This window comes from Saimiri boliviensis, chromosome 4, assembly GCF_048565385.1.
Source record: "Saimiri boliviensis isolate mSaiBol1 chromosome 4, mSaiBol1.pri, whole genome shotgun sequence".
NCBI classification, from domain to species: domain Eukaryota; kingdom Metazoa; phylum Chordata; class Mammalia; order Primates; family Cebidae; genus Saimiri; species Saimiri boliviensis.
The window spans coordinates 9,698,946-9,718,406 of NC_133452.1; the positions used below are offsets into that span (position 1 = coordinate 9,698,946).

The window sequence follows — 19,461 nt, forward strand, 5'->3', positions numbered from 1 at the left end:
GTAGATGTAAATTCAACCCTATTAACAATTGCATTAATGCAAATGGTCTGAACGTCTCAATTTAAAAGCTGAGAAAAAATAGGTCATCCAAATACTAGTGAAAATAGAGTGGTGAGACTGTATTTATATCACCACAAATAGACTTCAGAACTTGAGAAGAAGGAATATTCCCAGAGATAAGAAGAAACGTTACATAATGATAAAGGGGTCTCTTCATCAAGAAGATATAACAATCCTAAATACATCTGTGCCTAACAACAGAGCTTCAAAATACACAAAACTGAGTTAAGATCTAAAAGTGAAATAGACAAATCTACAGTTAAAGTGGGACACATCACCATTCTTCCTCAGGAGTCAATAAAGGAGGAGACTGACAATCGGTAAGCATACAGAAGAACACCCCCAACCAACCTCACCTAAATGACCTTGAGGAACACCCCACCCAACAATTGCAGAGGACACCTTCTTTTCAAGAGCACAGAAACATTCACCGAAATGATTATCTCCTGAACCATAAAACAAACCTCAACAAATCTAAAATAACGGAAATCATACAGGGCACACTCTGATCACAACAGGGTTAAACTAACAAAGATACTGTCTATTGTGAGGATGCCACTGGTGTACAAAAATAAGGAGAGCACTTGGGCCCTCAGTAAGCTCCTGTACCCTTGCTTACCTGAGGCATCCAGCTGTTCTGTAGACGCCGGGGAGGACTCACAGGACGGTATGTTACAGTACTCCCACCGCTCTTGGCTGTTGGTTGTATAGCACCATGGGGCCTTTTCTCCATCAGGGTTACGGCAGTAGTTTTCATCCAAATTTCTGAAAAAGAGTGATTGTGAGTTTAGCTTTCCAAAAAGAAAAAAAGTCTGGGGAACCACACTTTGAGAACAACTGTTATGGGAAAAAATGTGCTAAAGTTCATTTCTTTCACTACGATTAGATCAGTTTGTCTTCCAGGATACTTTATCCTGGCTTCCTACAGTAACTAAAACTAAGGCAAAGTCAAGGGGATTTCACATTCCCCATAGCAGCAGAACGAGACTCGAGGGGCCTTACTTGCAGGGAAAGTTTTCTGGTGTCTTGTTGTGTCTGTGAGGGGTCTGTGCACTCCAGCGCTGACAGGTGTGCCCCGACACGGTAACAGCCACATTCCCACGGTAGTTTTCACCTGTTCCCTTCAGACATTGGTAGGTGGGACCAGAAGATGGTGGAGGTGTTGCTTGAATGGAAAAAATAAATTACAATGAATCGTTTTAAAATAGAGAGTGCACAGATGGATGTTAAGGGGGATGGTTGCAGGGGGCTCTGGTCTGTCTTGTCTTCTGCTCAGCTGCTTTTGGAATTGGGCACTTGAAAATGATTTCATGTTTTCAGAAGAAACCAACTTAGTAGCATGTATGCCTGTGAGACCCTTTCATAAGAACTCTTCCAGGGAAAGACCCTTGGGTAGATGCTTCAGTCTATGTTCTCTTTGCTCGGTTCTTCATACCTGGTAAGTATCAATATGTGTTACCTCCCTCCCCAAATTTTCACATATGTCAATGGTCCACTCTCTTTCCTGAAGAATAAATCATTCACTGAGTAGACCTAACTGAATGGCACCCAACATTCCATAAAGTCAAACAACAGGGAAAGAGTCCAAGGCAAGAAGTCAAAAAGCATCTCCAGTGAAAAGCGTGTGCATCCAGAACTCAAGACGTTCTTGAGGAAAAGAAGATGATAAAAAGAGAAACTGAAAAAAGAGAGAAATTGATATTCGTAAAAAGGGAGAATGCCTGAGGAACTTCCACTCCCAAAGAACATGTGTCAGAGGAAAGGAAGGGAGGCCAACCCTTACTGAATCCTTTGTGACTTTTCGTGCCTGTCTTTGTCTTAGTGTGTAATCCTTTGTTTCAAATTCTCAGAGAGGAAAATATGATAAAATTGTCTCCACATCATTGTTACTAGGTATGCCATTTCATCTTCTCTCCCTGAACTCTTTCCCACTCCCACCCTCTCACCCTCTGCTCCCCAAGCTGGAAAAACTGGGCATCCACAGATCTGAACATTGTAAACAAAGACACTCTTTGTTTACAAAGCAACTATTAGAAAGAACTCCGGTTGAAAATGAAATCCATGTGCCAGAGAGCATGGGTCTGATTTCCCTAGAGCACGGAGAAAAGTAGAATAGGACAGACAACACCCAAAGCCTACATTTCACTGAACTCCTAAGAGGCAAGAGTTTCTGTTGCAAAGAAAGAAAAACATAACAAATGGACGCTCTGATCAATTACCTACAGTAACTAATAACCATAACTGTTTTAAGCCAGCAATAAAATAAAGACAAACAACATCCCATAGGACTTGTAGGTCACTTTTCAGGGGCTGTACTCAGGCATTGACACATGTTTTCTTTTGATTTCAAGAACAGGGCAAGTCAGAATCCTGGAATCTGGGTGTGGTTCATACTCACTGCAGCGGGGGATGTCGCAGAGTTCCCAGCGTTTGTTTGGGTTGGTGGTGAAACACCAAGGCCGGGGCTCTCCATCAGGGTTACGACAGTAATTTTTCTTCAAGTTCTTGCTTGGAAATCTGAATGGACAAGAAAGATTTTAGTAGCACTGAACATTTACGTTCATGGATGAGACTGTTTCTCAAGTGAGTAAACACTGAGCACCTGCTGTGTGCTAGGCACAGTCGGGCATGGAGGAGGTAATTGGATGAAGGCTGTGTTCAGAGATGGCAACTAGGAAACAAGGTTGGCTCAGTATTCCAAGGATTTTCTTTTCTTGTTTTGTTTTTAGAGACAGGGTCCCACTTATTGCCCAGGCTTGTCTTGAACTCCTTGAACTCACTCAAGCAATCCTCTTGCTTCAGCCCCTCATGTAACTAGGACTTACAGGCTTGTGCCACCACATCCAGCTGCCAAGCACTGTTTTTCTAACATTTTATGTGTGTAAAAATCACTCAACAGAATCAGTACCTTATCATTTTGGTCATCTGGAAAAACTGATGTAAGCAAATTCCAGTTATTCAACCACAAATAAAAGCAATCTTTAAAATGCAAAGTGCTTCTGACTAAAGATACTCATCTAGTACCCAATAGAGCCAAGAACTGGGCATCTTCATAGCTTAAAGTAACATTCCTTCTGGTCAACCAGGCTCTGCTCCTGCCAGCCTTGAAGCTTAGAGAAACATGGAAGAGAAGCTGTGCTCCTACAAGTGTCTCACCATGCAGTATGTGCTGGATCCTTCCTCAGTGGGCCCCAGTGGCTAGGGCTGTTGGATGCACTCCATGCCTGATGGCCCTCTGCACTTATTCATTCCCCCCTCTGAGACTGTAAATGTTTACCAGGATGGAAAGAAGAGCCAGCAGCGGCTTAAGCAATCCTCTTCTCCTTCCGATTTCCTGGAAGTGACTTTACTCAGCTTTGGACCCTTAGGCCTTTACTGTATTTCCACTTTGAAGAAAAATGGCAGCTGCTGTGTTTTAAGCTAGCTGTTTTGAATGGGAAGTAAAAGTGGAATCTGTGGCTCAGCGTCACTTCTGCATTCTTAAAAGCCCTGGTATGGTCCTTTAGCCATCACAGAACGAAGAGGAAGACCAGAAGTGTCTATAGAATGGGAGGTGTTTTCCAGCACAATTAATGTGAAAAAGAATACTCGCAAAACCTTATTCTAACACCAGATGGATTCAAGATTTAAACCTAAGCCCAAACACCATAAAAACCCCAGAAGAAAACCTAGGCAATGCCATTCAGGACATAGGAATAGGCAAGGACTTCATGACTAAAATACTAAAAGCAAAGGCAACAAAAGCCAAAATAGACAAATGGAATCTAATTAAACTTAAGAACTTCTGCACAGCAAAAGAAACAATCATTAGAGTGAACTGGAAACCAATAGAATGGGAAAAAATTTTTGCAATCTACCCATCTGACAAAGGGTTAATATCCAGAATCTACAAAAACTAAAATAAATTTACAAGAAAAAAAAAAACCCATTCAAAAGTGGGTGAAGGATATGAACAGACATTTTTCAAAAGAAGACATTTATGAGGCCAAAAACATGAAAAAATGCTCATCATCACTGGTCATTAGACAAATGCAAATCAAAACCACATTGAGACACTATATCATGCCAGTTAGAATGGTGATAACTGATATTGTGAAAATGGCCATACTGCCCAAAGTAATTTATAGATTCAATGGTATCCCTATCAAGCTACCTAAGACCCTCTTCACAGAACTGGAAAAAAACACCTTAAACTTCATATGGAACCAAAAGAGAGTCAGCATAGCCAAGTCAATTCTAAGCAAAAAGACCAAAGCTGGAGGCATCACGCTACCTGACTTCAAACTATACTACAAGGCTACAGTAATCAAAACAGCATGGTGTTACCAAAATAGAGATATAGACCAATGGAACAGAACAGATGCCTCGGAGGCAACACCACACAACTACGACCACCTGATCTTTGACAAACCTGACAAAAACAAGCAATGGGGAAAGGATTTCCTGTTTAATAAATGGTGTTGGGAAAACTGGCTAGCTATGTGCAGAAAGCAGAAGCTGGACCCCTTCCACTAAACTTCCTGACACCTTCCACTAAACTTAACTCTAGATGGATTAAAGATTTAAACATAAGACCGAACACCATAAAAACTCTAGAAGAAAACCTAGGCAAAAACATAGGAATAGGCAAGGACTTCATGACTAAAACACCAAAAGCACTGGCAACAAAAGCCAAAATAGACAAATGGGATCTAATTAAACTCCAGAGCTTCTGTACAGCAAAAGAAACAATCATTAGAATGAACTGGTAAACAACAGAATGGGAAAGAATTTTTACAATCTACCCATCTGACAAAGGGCTAATATCCAAAATCTAGAAAGAACTAAAACAAATTTACAACAAACAAACAAACAAACCCATTCAAAAGTGGGTGAAGGACATAACAGACACTTTTTAAAAGAAGACATTTACACAGCCAACAAACACGAAAAAATGCTCATCATCACTGGTCATTAGAGAAATGCAAATCAAAACCACATTGAGATACCATCTCATGCCAGTTAGAATGGCGATAATTAAAAAAATCTGGAGACAACAGATACTGGAGAGGATGTGGAGAAAAAGGAACACTTTCACACTGTTTGTGGGAGTGTAAATTAGTTCAACCATTGTGGAAGACAGTGTGGCAATTCCTCAAAGACCTAGAAATAGAAATTCCATTTGACCCAGCAATCCCATTACTGAGTATATATCCAAAGGATTATAAATCGTTCTATTATAAAGACACATGCATACATATGTGCACTGTGGCACTGTTTACAATAGCAAAGACCTGGAACCAACCCAAATGCCCATCAATGATAGGCTGGACAAGGAAAATGTGGCACATATACACCATGGAATACTATACATCCATAAAAAATGATGAGTTTATGTCCTTTGTAGGAACATGGATGAATCTGGAAACCATCATTCTCAGCAAACTGACACAAGAACAGAAAATCAAACACCACATGTTCTCTCTCATAGGTGGGTGTTGAACAATGAGAACACATGGACGCAGGGAGGGGAGCATCACACACTGGAGTCTGTTGGAGGGGGAATAGGGGAGGGACAGCGGTGGGTAGGGAGGTTGGGGAGGGATAACATGGGGAGAAATGCCAGATATAGGTGACGGGAGGATGAAGGCAACAAACCACATTGCCATGTGTGTACCTATGCAACAGTTCTGCATGTTCTTCACATGTACCCCAGAACCTAAAGTGCAATTATATATATATATATAGTGTAATATTATATATATTTATAAAATGTAATTATATATATTTGTGTGTGTGTGTGTGTGTGTGTGTATATATATAAACCAAAATAAAAAAATCTGGACCCATCATGACTTTCTAGAGCAAGAACCTTATTCTCATTTTAAATTCATGATCCCCTTAGAGAATCTGATGGAAGTTATGAATCCTCGTTCCAGAAAAATGTACTGATATAAATATACATAAAACATTAGGGATTCACAAATCCATGATGTTCGCTCATAGGTCCAAAGTTAGGAGCCTTGAATCTCATTGGTACAAAGGGAAAGGAAAGAGAGTGAAGAGAAAACTATTTGGAAAACACACCAGCAATGTGTGTGTGTGTTTCTCAAGACAGATGTTAATGTGTTCATACCCACATTAGTGTTTGAATGCGTGGGAACATCAACTGAGGATCTGGTTATTACGCAACTCAGATTCAGATGGTGTGACATTTTGCATTTCTAACAAACTCTCAGAGAACAGCCCTGCTGCTGGCCCATGAACCACATTTTGAGCAGCAAGAATGCGTATTCACTTGCAATATTGTGGGAGGATGCTAGCTTTGAAATTAAAAACATCTTGAGGAGTGCTAAAATATCTAAATAACAGCAAATGTCCAATAGAGTTGCAGAGCCTTAAACATGGAGTGTTTTTTCCCAGTGAGACTTACTTGGAGGGAATGTATCCATGAGCGTGTGGGGTCTGAGAGTCCCAGGCCTGGCATTCCAGTCCAGACATGGTCTTGGAAATTTTTCCATCATAATTTTCTCCACTGCAATGCATACATTCATCTGGACAGGTTGGGAAGGAAGGACAGAGAGGAAGAAAAAAACTGAAATGGACGAAGCAAACTAGAGAGTTAAAACCAGAATCCGTCTCCCTTAAGTGCAACTTGCCCCCATTCAGATGTAATTCACAACAGGCACTTGGCCATAAAATTGGCAATAAGGACTCAGGATTTTCTAACACAATTCAAATGTCATTTTTCTTTTAAATGGTAACATTCACAAATTTTAGTCAACATCCAGTCAACTATTGTAGTCATGACCACATTCAGAATTTCTGTGATGCCATGTTTGTAAATCAGGATGTGCAGGCCAGCGGGGAGGCAGGGATGCATCTATTCTCAGAAGTCTGTAAGCTCTCCCTTAGGATTTTTCAATATTCACCATCTTCATTACAATAATGATCTTTAAAACTTTGTGTGAAATTATTCTCATCATTCCACTGACTGCACCATCTCAGGGTTTTAGTCTGGAGTTTTCGTTTGTGCTCATGGTCTCATGGAGAACAATATTCACCTGAGGTGATAGCATTTCTCTTTTTATATAGTTGAGAAGCATGACTGGCTCTTTTTTGCAAAATTATTCACAAACTTACACTTTGATTCAGAATTATTGAAGTCACATGGTAATGCAGAGTAATAGGTAACTTACATTCTTTTAGGGTACTAAGGAAAAAGGGCAGACTTAATATAAAAGTGAGGCATTGGTGGCACTTAAGGACAAATACCTATAACATGGTGTACAAATAAAGGATCCCCATGATTCAAATAGGTGGAAGTGAAGAGAGAACTGAGTTGTCACGCAGTACCATATCCACGCTGTCACAAGAATCTCACCTTTACTCATTCCCTTTTGCACTAACAAATGCAGCCAGAAATACGAAATGATGACAGTTTTTATAGCACATTTTTATTTTTTTATTTTTTAGCATTGACCTTTGAGGTTCACCTTTAAATTGGTCAGTCCATTAAAATAATGGATTGCTGATTAAAAAATTGCTTTCTTGCTTAGCTTCAGCAAAACAGCAAAGTGTACCACATTAAATGTATATTGTTTATTTGACTTTTATAGATTTTGTTGTTTTAACTACTTAATTGCAAATCTGTCTTGAGTTTTACACTGTGTAAAAGTTTTACCCATAAGAAATTTGTATTTAGAGTTTAGATGTAGTTTTATGTCTGTACATGTTGATGTAACATTTTAATAAAAATAATTCAGGTCAGCTGGATGCGGTGGTTCATGCGTGTGATCCCAGCACTTTGGGAGGCCAAGGCGGGCAAATCACCTGAGGTCAAGAGTTTGAGACCAGCCTGACCAACATGGAGAAACCTCGCCTCTACTAAAAATACAAAATTAGCTGGGAGTGGTGGCGCATGCCTGTAATCCAAGCTATTCAGGAGGCTGAGGCAGGAGAATCGCTTGAACCCAGGAGGCGGAGTTTGCAGTGAGCCGAGATCACGCCATTGCACTCCAGCCTGGGCAACAAGAGCAAAACCTCATCTCAAAAACAAACCCACACAAATTTAGGTCAATTCTGTGGGTCTGAGTACAGTTTTGCTCCTTTCTGAGAGGTGAATACGTTACTTAATTATTAATAATCTCCCTGTAGGAAGGGGTTTTACAACAAATTATTGTATAGGTGAAGGGCAGAAATGAAAACATTTTCTAGAGCCCCTCCTGACCTTCACACTCTGGAATGTCACAGTAGTCGTATCTCTGGTCTGGATCGGTAGTGTAGCACCAGGGCCCCTTCTCATCGCTGTCTGGGTTCCTGCAGTAGTTCTCCTCCAGTCCCTCTGAGGGGTGTGTATCAGGGGAGTAACTGGAGAGGATGGAAAAGAACACTTAGACTATGTTCTAAAAATCAGTGTGCTATCAGCAAGGCAGAAGGAGATGCTCTCGTTTCCCATCCGAGATTGAAGTTGCTGTCATCCAAATGCATTTCAGCAGGGTGCTGCAGCATTTGTGTGGTCGGATTTTTAATTTCTCTATTGATAGGCTGCTTCTGGCACGGAAGGTAATATTACCATTGCTACTATATTGACAGCCAAGTCTTAGACAGAGAGCCACAGTCTTTTTATTCACAGTCAGGAGAAATATAAAGGCCTCAAAAGCCTGCCAAGGTCTTAATTCATTCTAGACACCTTCTTTTGTCAGTTACTGTTTCTCTGTAAAAACTCCTGTAGTTAATAACATTTTGTCCATGTGAACTATGTGCCAGGAATTCAACTAAAAGCCTTCTATGCATTCTCTTTTTTAGTCCCAATAAAAAACCCCTTTGAGGAAGGTGTTATTATCCCTATTTTACAGATGAGAAGACTGAGTGGCAACATAGCGCAAAACAAAACAAAACAAAACTTGCTTAAGTGTGAATAACTACTAAGAAGCAGATCAGGAATTCACAGTTGATTTATCTGATTCCAAAGTCCTTGTTTTCTCTGAAATGCAGCCTGAATTAATGGGGATGGAGGAGGGAGTTAAGCTCATTTTCAGTTCTAGAGATGAGTTGCTGTATAGAGACAACCATTGAGATGAAAATCACAAGACTCGAAGTCTAGAAAGGCAGGTTTTATTTCTGGTTCTTCTGTGAACCTGTGTGGGGTAATCCCTACCCTCTCGGGACCTCAGTTCCCTCATAGTTCATCATAAAGATGAACCTAGACCACCTTGTAAAAATGGCCTAGTGTGTCTCCATGGCACCTGTCTGTCTCTGAGTTTGCCATTTGGTTGAATCAGTTTTCACTATCTCATGGGGAATATTCAATCTGCTCATCTCATAGGGACATAGCCAAGTCAATGTGTTGAGTGTTGGGGGAATCGATAAAGGTGAGCACTGTTTGATGGACATCACTACTGAGAACTTAATGCCATCTAACATCAAACTGGGAAAAGTACAAAAAAAGATGCTAAAATAAATAATAGGCAAATTGCGAGATCTGGGTTTCATGTATCTCCATTTTCATTTTTGTATTTTATTTACTCTTTTGCTTCACAATTTGAGTCGAACATGTGATGAGAGCTCTAACTTGATATGTTTACTTTAGTCCCAAACATGGTCATCTTTGGCCTAAAACTCGTGGTTTCATTGATTTTTTTTTTAACTAGGCATGTTTCTATGTTCTAGGTCTTCAAGAAACTTCCATACCCAAGAAAAAATAGAAAGCAACCATATTCTACTATGGTGCTATAAATAATTGAACATTGATATCAAAAAGGTTCTGTCTGCTTATTCACATATTCTGGTTTGAATTAAAAGTAATGAAATCATCCTACATACAGTTGGCCCTCTGTATCCATGGGTTCCACATCAACAAATTCAACCAACTGTGGATGGAAAAGACTTGAAAAAGATGATAGAGAATAACAATATGAAAATAAAACATAATACAAATAAAAACAATATGGTATAACAATGATTACATAGCATTTACATTATGTTAGGCATTAGATGAGAGAATGTATGTAGGTTATATGCAAATACTATACCATTTTATATGAGGGACTTGGGAAGCATGGATTTTGGTAGCCACGGGGTCCTGGCCCCAGTCCCCCACAGACACAGCAGGACAACTGTACAGTAGGTGAACACGAAGATGAAAGGGAAAGTCTTACTTAGGTATGTGGGGAACAGTAGAACTCCATTTTTGACAGGTGACACCATTTTTTGTTTTGGACATTGTCCCTCTGTAGTTCTTTCCATTCCCAGTCTTGCACTCTGAAAGATACACTGAAGGGGAAGCCACGCAGTGGTCAAAGTCTGTCACAACAAAAAACCACGTAAGGTCTGCACAGCACAGTCACATTGAGAGAAAGACCTTGTGCACCAGACCCCCTGTTTCTGCTTTCTAAAAGATCGTGTTTTGCATCTGAAAGAGGGCTGCAATAAACTGAGCCATTCTGTGCTTTGATTCATGTATTCAAATGCTACTTATGAGCCCTCTGTGTATCGAGCCCCACCAGGGTGCTGGGGGCTCCTGGGGCACAGCGCAGCCAGAGGCTTGGCTGTCATGCAGCTCACGTTCTAGTGGAATCAGGCAGTGGGGTTACAGGAAATATTCAAGGAAACACAGTATGGAGTGAGATCACTTCGTAATGATACATGTTACAGAGAAAACACATAGCATGATGAGACAGAGTGAGAGAATGGGGAAAGGGATTTTTGGACGGGGAGACAACAGGCTTTTCAAAGGCTGAAAGAGATCCAACCCGCTTCTATTTCTTCAGGCTCCCAGTGATATGCAAAAGTGCCAAACAGGACTATAAACCTGTGGTCTACTATAAATGTTTGCCGTAAATGTTCTCAACCAGCCTCCACTCAACCAAAAGGGCCCTCTACTGCCTTTAAAACAGTCTGGTGCTCACCTGGGTCCACATGCAGCTGGCAGGTGCTTTGCGGGTGTGCCCCCCCCACCAGCGTCTGTTCCCCCTATGTGGGTTGTGTGCTCACCATGAGTCATTTCCTTGCATTTTCCAATTTTCTTACAGTTATATTTAACTAAAGATGATCGAAACTGAGAAATGAAAGTGGAAAGAAACAAAGCTCCTTTTTTTGTTTTGTTTTTTAACTAAATTGAATGTTTTTAAGGAGTTGAAACATGAATCGTTTAAACAATTGCTATCAAATCCATGGAGGGCAATCCACTCATATAGTTGACTATAAAGTGTGAGGAGGAAATCATAAGAATCTAGAGGTATTACACATTCAGCTTGATTAGTAAACGTTGAGATGTGATCCATTTCAAAGATAAGGAAAGTGATTATTGTAGACGTTGCACTAGAGCATAGTTTATGCAGGAAGTGCACCAGAGACCTCCTACTGGTGACCCCATATTCAAAGAAAAAAAAAGCCTCTGCTCTATATCAAAAGGTGTCATGTACACTTGTGTTTTCAATGAAAATATAAAATGTTTACGGTATATTAATCATTTACATTTACCCACTTCAGTCCTTTTTTAATTCATTGATCAATCACATGGGAAAGTAGGCCTAACATACCTACAGCAAACTAATGCTTTTAACGCAATACTACATATTATGATTGCAAGTACCTCTTCTTTGGGAGCTCAATCCTATATATTATGATTAAAAGTACATCTTCATTGGACATAGTATTACAGTAGACATAAGACACTCATCAAAAGTGTAAACTAAAGGTACTTTGTGAAAGGGAGGTCTAGAGGTCAGTGAAGATTTGCAAAGGAGGTAATGATTGAGCTGAGACCTAGGAGATGAAAAGGAGGTGGCACAGCAGGACAAAGACGAAGAAGGTCCCAGGCAGCAGGGCATGTGCTTGGAGTGGTGAAGGAGCAGAGGTAAGGTCAGTGTCGAAAAGTTGAGCAAGCCAAGCAAACAGCAGCCTGGGGTTACTTAAATAATTCTGGGCCCCAGCACAGTTGGGAGGTATTTGGGTCTTATTTTAAGGGCACTAGGAAAGGCTTTAAGCAGGAAGGTACATTTCTAACAGATCATGTGTACAGCTACAAGTAGCCCCAACCAGTGGTGATGGGGTCTTGGACCGGGTGATGGCAGTGTGGCTGGTGGCAAGTGGCAGAAGTAAACGTGATCTAACACTGACTGTTCCCAGCAAAACCCTGGCAGCTAAGTTAGAGTGGGTCAATATCCCACAGCAAAGAAACAAAGACCAAAAAATGACTGACTTTTGACTTTTCTCTTCTCTTTTGTTTGTATGTACCCACCAGAGTTTATATAACCTTTAGCTCCCTTCTGTCACCTTGAAAACAAGCAAACTAAGCTTTCAAACTTCAGACTTCAAACTCAACCTAACAGTCATTCCCATGTTTCTTCTGGTTAACAATTTACAAATGACATATCTAAATGTTAGCATTTTGTAGAGAGAATCAGGCTGTTTTTTTTTTTTTTTTTTAAAATCTGGCACAAGAAGTTGATTCTATATAGTTTACCGTTTGCTTACTACTTGCAAGAACTAATAGCTTCAACAGATAAAGTTTAGATTCAATCTGTACTTTAATCTCAAGAATTAGAGATAAGCAGTGTAAGGAAGAATGTACAATGCGTACAGCTAATGAAACCCACGAAGATGAGTCAATGCACAGAAATAATTTCGACCCAAATAAATACTGTTTAAATTGCTAGAGTTTTGCAGTGATACCAGACACAACACTGAAAAGCATCCTGAAGAATACATGAACTAAGGTGTTTTCAGTCCTCTTTAACACCTGGGATGCAGAATATTTTGGGAGCTAAACTGCTATTATTAACAGTCTTAATGCCTAGCCACCAACACAGTATAGCAAACAGTTTTTAAAGTGTCATACATATCCCTTCAAATCTTCATACGCTTAATGAAACATTTGCACATCTAAAAAGACATGCAATTTCCATTGAAATCCTGTCTGTTTCTTATTCTAAACAATGGGACTATTGACCCACATTTTGAAACAAACTGTAGAAAAGGAGCTGTAACTTTTGCACAGTTTTAAAAGACAACATTTCAGAAACCTGAGAAAAATATAGATCATGTCCCCCAAAATGTGAAAAATTTAAGAATAAAAGTAAGATTTTTGTCCCAATCCAAATGTTTCTGAGGATTAAAACACCTCAGTATTTCTATTTTACAAGGCTTTGTCCAGAAACTAGGGCCCAAAGACCATGGTCACCCTGCAGAATAAGAAGCCAAGATCAAAAGGAATGCGTAGACTTCCCATCTCCTCGTTAAATATAAAATAATATTTGAAATATCTTATTTTCAGGGTCATAGAGGTAGATGTGATTTTGCAAATCCAATCCTTTAAGTTTTTGACAAACAAAAAAAAATTAAAGCCAGGGGGTGAAATAATATACTCAAGCTAACATGGTTAGTTAGTAATCAAATCCTATCCTAACTCAGAATTCAATTTCACTACACCATAGTGCCTTCCTCCTCTGGTCTCATAAATTTAAAGATAGAATAGAAAGGGAGGAAGAGTGGGAGGATGAGGAAGACAGGAGGAGGAGGAAGAAGAAAATGTACTTGCTTTTCTTTTCAAATAAAATGACATCTCTCAACCTAATGATTGTGGAAGACTTCCTGTTTTCAGCCATTATCACACATTGTTGCTCTTTACTGTGATATTGAAATGACCTGCAGAATAAATCAGGAAATCAAATAAGTATTTTTCTTTATTTAAAGAAAACAAATGTTTATCAATAAGTGAGACACGCTAAAGATCATTGTATCTCTTGATGGACCAGGGAGCTCAGAACTGCTGCCTGTCAGCTATTTGGGCGTGGCATCGATGAAGAACTGAAGCAAAGACACCCACGTGGCAGTAACTCTCGTTCTCTCATGCCCCCACCCTCCCTCCCTCCCTCAGCATTTTCTCTTTCTTTCTATTTCAACTGCTTTATTTCTCCTTCACTGGTTTTCTTCATTGTCTTTGGGTTGGAAAGAAGCTACTCTGTTTGCTTTGAACCCATTGCCCAAGTTGGTCTGTCTCCATGACCTCTCGACTCTGAACACTTCCCCTGAACCTCTGCTCCACCTTTCACCCGGCCCTGGCCCCTGATCCCTCCCTTCCCATCCACGTGGTCGTGCTGTGGGTGCTCAGTTTGGCATCCAGAGCTATCATCCCAGGCCTATCACCTACGTGAAGGCTCTTCTTTAGCCAACTTGATCTCTTAATGATCCCCATCAAGGGGGTGCAGGGCTGCATCTTCCCCATCCTTCCTGGTGCTTGCCAACAGTTCTCTCAACTCCAAACCCAGCTCAGTTTCTGCCTCCTGCCTCCTGTCTCCCACCTGAGCCTTCTCTAGCTGCCTCAACCTTAGGAACTATTCTTTCCTCTGGATCTGAGTAGACCATGCATTGATTATGCCACTTCACAGTACCTCACTTGGGCTGTCTTTTTTCAAACATTATATCCAGTTTCCTCGACTACACCTTAAATACTAAAGGGCGGGCACTGGGTCTTATAGCTGTAAGTCATTGCTCAGATCTGTCTAGGCAACGATCCTCAACAAACATTACCAATCATGATGTTAAAAATTAGAGCTCAGAACAATAGCTACTAATGTTTATGTCAGTGTCAAAAGAAATAAATTCCTTTTAGGGTATTTTTCTAACAAAGACTCCATAAACCTTAACAAGCAGCCGTTAGTATGGCTTCTGATACTGTGAGTGAATATAATTCCAAATGCTGATTCCATAAATTCCTCCCTTCTCTTAAATTTGCGAGTAAATGACTTGCCATCCAAATGACAGATTTCTGGGTAGGTGCAATGACAGTGGAAATACCTGCAGGTGAATTCTCTCTCTTCTTCACATTTTGCTGCACATTCCTCTATGCTTCCTGCCTCCAGCTTTTTCTTAGTGAAACTGAACAGCGAAGCCCCCTGGGTATTCACATAGTCCTCCAGAGGCTCTCCTTGACCTAGAGGTGGGAGACCCAACAGGAACAAATGGTCAGTTAATCAACGCCAATCTCTAATTGCCATGACTTCCTTTTAGTCTCTTTGGTTAGCATTAACCGAATAAAACTTGCTGTTTCCTGGAAATAGAATGGGTAGCTGTGAGTCAAAATGTTTAGTTAAGAACACGTAATCTGACACGTGGACATAAAGATGGCAGCAAAAGGCACTGGGGACTCCCAGAGAAGGGAGAGAGGGAGGGAGGCAGGGCTGAAAAAATACCTGTTTAGCAGGTATTTAGCTCACTACCTGGGTGATGGGATCATTTGTACCCCAAAGCTCAGTGTCACGTAATTTAGTCATGTAACAAACCCGCACATGTACCCCTGACTCTACAAGTTGAAATTATAAAACAGAGAAAAACAGGTTTATTAGCAGATTGCAAGATGTTAAAAGATTTACCAGATTGATAAACAGGTTAGAACCGTGGAACCATTGCTGTGCTACCGTATTCATGGGTATAGAACCTTAAATAAAAACAAATTTTATGTTTGCTGTTGATTGGCATGTCATGAGAGAAAAGTAAGGCACCATCAGTGGCAAGGGTGCTATGAAGATTGATGTTGATTTGTTCATCCCTGGGTAGAAATGGAATGTGGAGGCCATTGTTTGATTTCTTACAATACTTTGTAAGAAGTATTTGTGCTTTGGTTGTAACACTGTCACTTCAGCCTCCTTGAGATACAAAAGTTTTGGTGCATGGGTGATGTTGGGAATAAATAAGAACTGAACTAAATTATGTTGCCACCTCGGGCAAAAATTGAATGAAACACTGGAGGGTGAGCAGCTCCCCACTGTGAAGGCCATTTCTGTACTGGGCTAACTACAGTGGCACACCACTACTAATTGGGGAGAAATCAGATTTTCCAAGGTGTTGACAGCCATCTGGATCTCAGGGAATTGTGAAAAAGCAGAACTTGGGACAAATACTGGTCTTGATGTTTCTTTGAGATCAAATCTGAGGCAAGGAATCTGTCTGAAAGCTGCCTTCTGCCTGGTGGCGGCAGAGGGTGGCCAAGCGGGGCTCAGCTGTGCTCCCGCCGCAAGGCTACAGAATGTCCCCTGTCCCGAGGCTCCTAAGGACACCTGGCCAAGCTTCAGCAGCCATCTTCTAAGCCTGGAGATGCCAGCTCCATCCTTGGCACAGAATGCCAGTGATTTTCACAGGGTGAGAGGCCAAAAGAGGCTCACAAAATGAAGATAGCCAAGATCCACAGAATTAGACAACAGGACAACCTTGACCACTTTCAGGGATGTGGTGGGGGCCGCAGGCAGGAGTGGGTGAAAGGGTGACTAGGGGAGTGGCAGGAGACAATTCTGGCTCTGAAGGCAGCGAGCCCTCCAGGGAACATGCGGTCAGGGGAGGTTCTGAAAGATGACACACAGCAGAGTGCATTCCTTTGTATGCTGATGACAAGTATGGAGCAGGAAGGCAGATGAACAGATTCTCATTCTCAGAAAGGCCTGTCCTGACCTCCTGAGGGTACACAGAGCACAAGGGGCAGGACAGGGAGGGGAATGCACTCTCTTCCGAAGTCCCCAGCCAAAGTTCACCTGCTTCCCATCTCTGCAACTTTGTCCTTCCTCAATTTAAGACACTCCAGGCTGGAAAAATGGACTATTGACCAGGAGTTGGCTAAAAGCACTTGCGAGATGTATCGAAAGATCACAGAGAAATAGATACTTTAGGCCCATATCTATGTCTTCACCCTGTTTCTTCTGTCAACTTGAACTCTCATTTCCGAGAAGAGCTGTGTTTTGGTAAATTCTATAGCTCAGAGTGTGACTTTAAAACACAAAACATATCCGCAAAGGGTGTCCTACAGTGAATTAAATTAAACTTTCCGAAGAGTTTTTTTGAAGTATAGCAGAGCAGACTACAACTGATATTCAAAAAGAGAAAACTTCCATTTATTCCCCCTTCAATTAAGTTACCTCTGAGTGTCATGTTATTATGCTTCATAGCATGTCACTGCTGAGATCCCCTCCCCAGCTCAAGCTCCTAGTAAATATCCCAAAAGAGAATCAAATTGTTTTCTTTTAAATTTGAAATGTTTTTCCCCCATTTAAAAAATCTTATTCACTTCTAGGACTCATATGGCAAAAGGATTTGATAGGGCTTATTTGGTGGCAAGAAAACATTAAACAAATCTTTTAGTGGAAAAATACATTTATATTATAGGCAAAATGTAGATGTCTATTGCTACTGATGCAAATGTGTTTTATTAGCAGTGTGAGAATCTCCTCCTCACTGTGATATGTGAATGTGTATGCATATTTGCATGTGTGAGAAAAAAGACTTAGTAATTTGTGAAATGGAAAATGTTTCCCTGCTTCTCACTGAGTATGGCTGTAAAAGAAACTTTTTCCTCTCCCCGGGCATTGCAGCATACCAGAAAGACGACACAACCACAGAAAGCCTTCCTTTCCAAAAGAGCATATGAGAGAATGTGCCCCCCAGGTTGGTTAAAACATACGTTAATCCCGTGGCAGGGAATTTTGATCTTTCAGTGTACACCTTTGGGTGTAGCCCGCCGAATACGTTCACAGTGATCTCTGTCCTAGTTTCCATGGGCTGAAATAGACTATTCATACCACCAACACACACGATTTTCCCACAAAAATTTCATTGTTTAATTTTCTCCTGCTCTGTATTTCCTTTGATAGTTCCTTGAATGGCTTCTACTAAATGCAAATGTATGTGAATTTGTAAAATTTCATCTGGTAATTTATAGATTGAATTTCAAGTATGTATACATTATTGATAGGAAGAACTACTAGCAAAACTTACAATTCTGTTTTTATAAAATTTCCAAAATGGCAAAGATAAAATACAGAAAGTAGATTAGTGGCTGCCAGAAGCAGCAGATTGGGGGTAACAGCTAAGGGGAGTGGAGTGCCTTTTTGGGACTATGACAAGATTTTAAAATTTATTCTGATGGTGGCTGCACAACTCTCAATATATTAAAATCCATTGGATTATGTGCCTAAATGAGTGGATTCTCTATGTTAATTATATCTCGATAAAGCTTTTTTTTTTTTTTTTTTTAAAGTAAAAGAACTACTAGGATATGTTTAGAATATCTTTTCCAAGGCTTAAACAAAGCTGAAAAGTGAGAAGAGCCCTAGATTTCTTCTGGGAAATGTGGCTTAAATCCTTGATGTAGGAGTTTGGTCACTGAGCAAATAAGATGATTTTCCTAAGTCTATATTTCCTTGTCTATAAAATGGGGATGAATATACAACCCTACCTAAACCACAAGCTAAAGAAGCTAGTATTTGTAAAGGACACACACTCACACTCACATTGACACACAGGTATGTATGGATTATGTATGGATGTATGTATACAAACATGGGGCTACTCACAAGCACTAAGTATTTGTTGAATATATGCATATATCATCTGGCGAATGGATGCATGTGATTTCTCCAAGGATAAGAGGCAAATGTATACCTGTGGAAAGCCTTACTCAGGCCACAACAGAGAGAAATGCTGAATCCTCCCGTCCGCCCCCTGCCACTATGAGCTGGTGAGGGTACAGAATGTATTCTAAGAGATATTTCATTGTTTTAACTTGCAAGTGAGGGGAGCAAGACATTTTAACAGAGGTGATATAAATCAATGAAACCGAGAACCAGGCAAAGAGCTTAGCCATATCTTGGGTGGTTAGCTACACTGGCTCTTTTTCAATTAGACTGGCCATTATGTGGGTGCACTCATTTAGATTTGAAAAATCACCCATTATTTTGAATAAATCTGCCATTCCAGCACCCTGAAAATTTTCACAGTGCAATTAAACTTATTTCTTGAGGAATTCCTGAATCTTATACAAGATTTTGAACTTGGAATTTCATGAACAGAAAATTAAATTAGGTGAATTGCACATAAAGCTATGACATACGTATTTTTACTACATTGTGGGAGAAAAAAATAATTATTATATTAAAAAAAAACTTTGTCTTACCTGATTTCAGAAATAAAAGAAGTAGAAGAATCACTTCCTTACGTCCCATTTTGGGACTGGCCAGCAGTGCCCAGAAAGTGTGTCCCAGTCCCAGGATGTTGTTGACTTACATGAGAGTAAACGCATCCACAAACCAGATAGTCAAATTAAGTTAATTATTCTCTCAGAGGCCCTCGCCCCTGGCTCAGCAGGGGTCAAACATTACCTTGAATAAAGGGTCCTTCCAAATGTTTGAGAGTGGAATCTGCAATCGATGCTGGGAAATGGTGAAAGCCGTCTCCACCCTCGGCTGCTCCACACTGCCTTCCTGTCCCTGACTCCTGCCCTCACCCCTCATCCTTCATTTCTCCTGATTATTCTCTTTTCCTTCCCTCTTCTTCCATTCCCTTTCTTTCGGATAAAACAAAATCCTATCAGTATCGCACATTTGCTGGTACCTTCCATGACCAGACCCTCTGCCAAGCACTGCACATCCATAG

At 40.5% G+C, this 19,461-nt stretch overlaps 1 protein-coding gene across 1 annotated transcript in view; it reads right to left on the reverse strand.

Annotated features, from left to right (window-relative positions):
- PLG (plasminogen) overlaps positions 1 to 19,144 on the reverse strand; it is a 53,305-nt gene extending 34,161 nt beyond the window's left edge. Inside the window, exons 1-9 of the mRNA XM_003933781.4 lie at positions 18,983 to 19,144; positions 14,842 to 14,977; positions 13,583 to 13,689; positions 10,200 to 10,314; positions 8,270 to 8,409; positions 6,473 to 6,593; positions 2,459 to 2,577; positions 1,063 to 1,225; positions 680 to 825 (exon numbers count right to left, since the gene is read on the reverse strand). Coding sequence (XP_003933830.1) covers positions 680 to 825; positions 1,063 to 1,225; positions 2,459 to 2,577; positions 6,473 to 6,593; positions 8,270 to 8,409; positions 10,200 to 10,314; positions 13,583 to 13,689; positions 14,842 to 14,977; positions 18,983 to 19,031 — 1,096 coding nt within the window. The 5' untranslated portion in view covers positions 19,032 to 19,144. The remainder of the gene's footprint in view (positions 1 to 679; positions 826 to 1,062; positions 1,226 to 2,458; positions 2,578 to 6,472; positions 6,594 to 8,269; positions 8,410 to 10,199; positions 10,315 to 13,582; positions 13,690 to 14,841; positions 14,978 to 18,982) is intronic.
- Between the last annotated feature and the right edge of the window lie 317 nt (positions 19,145 to 19,461).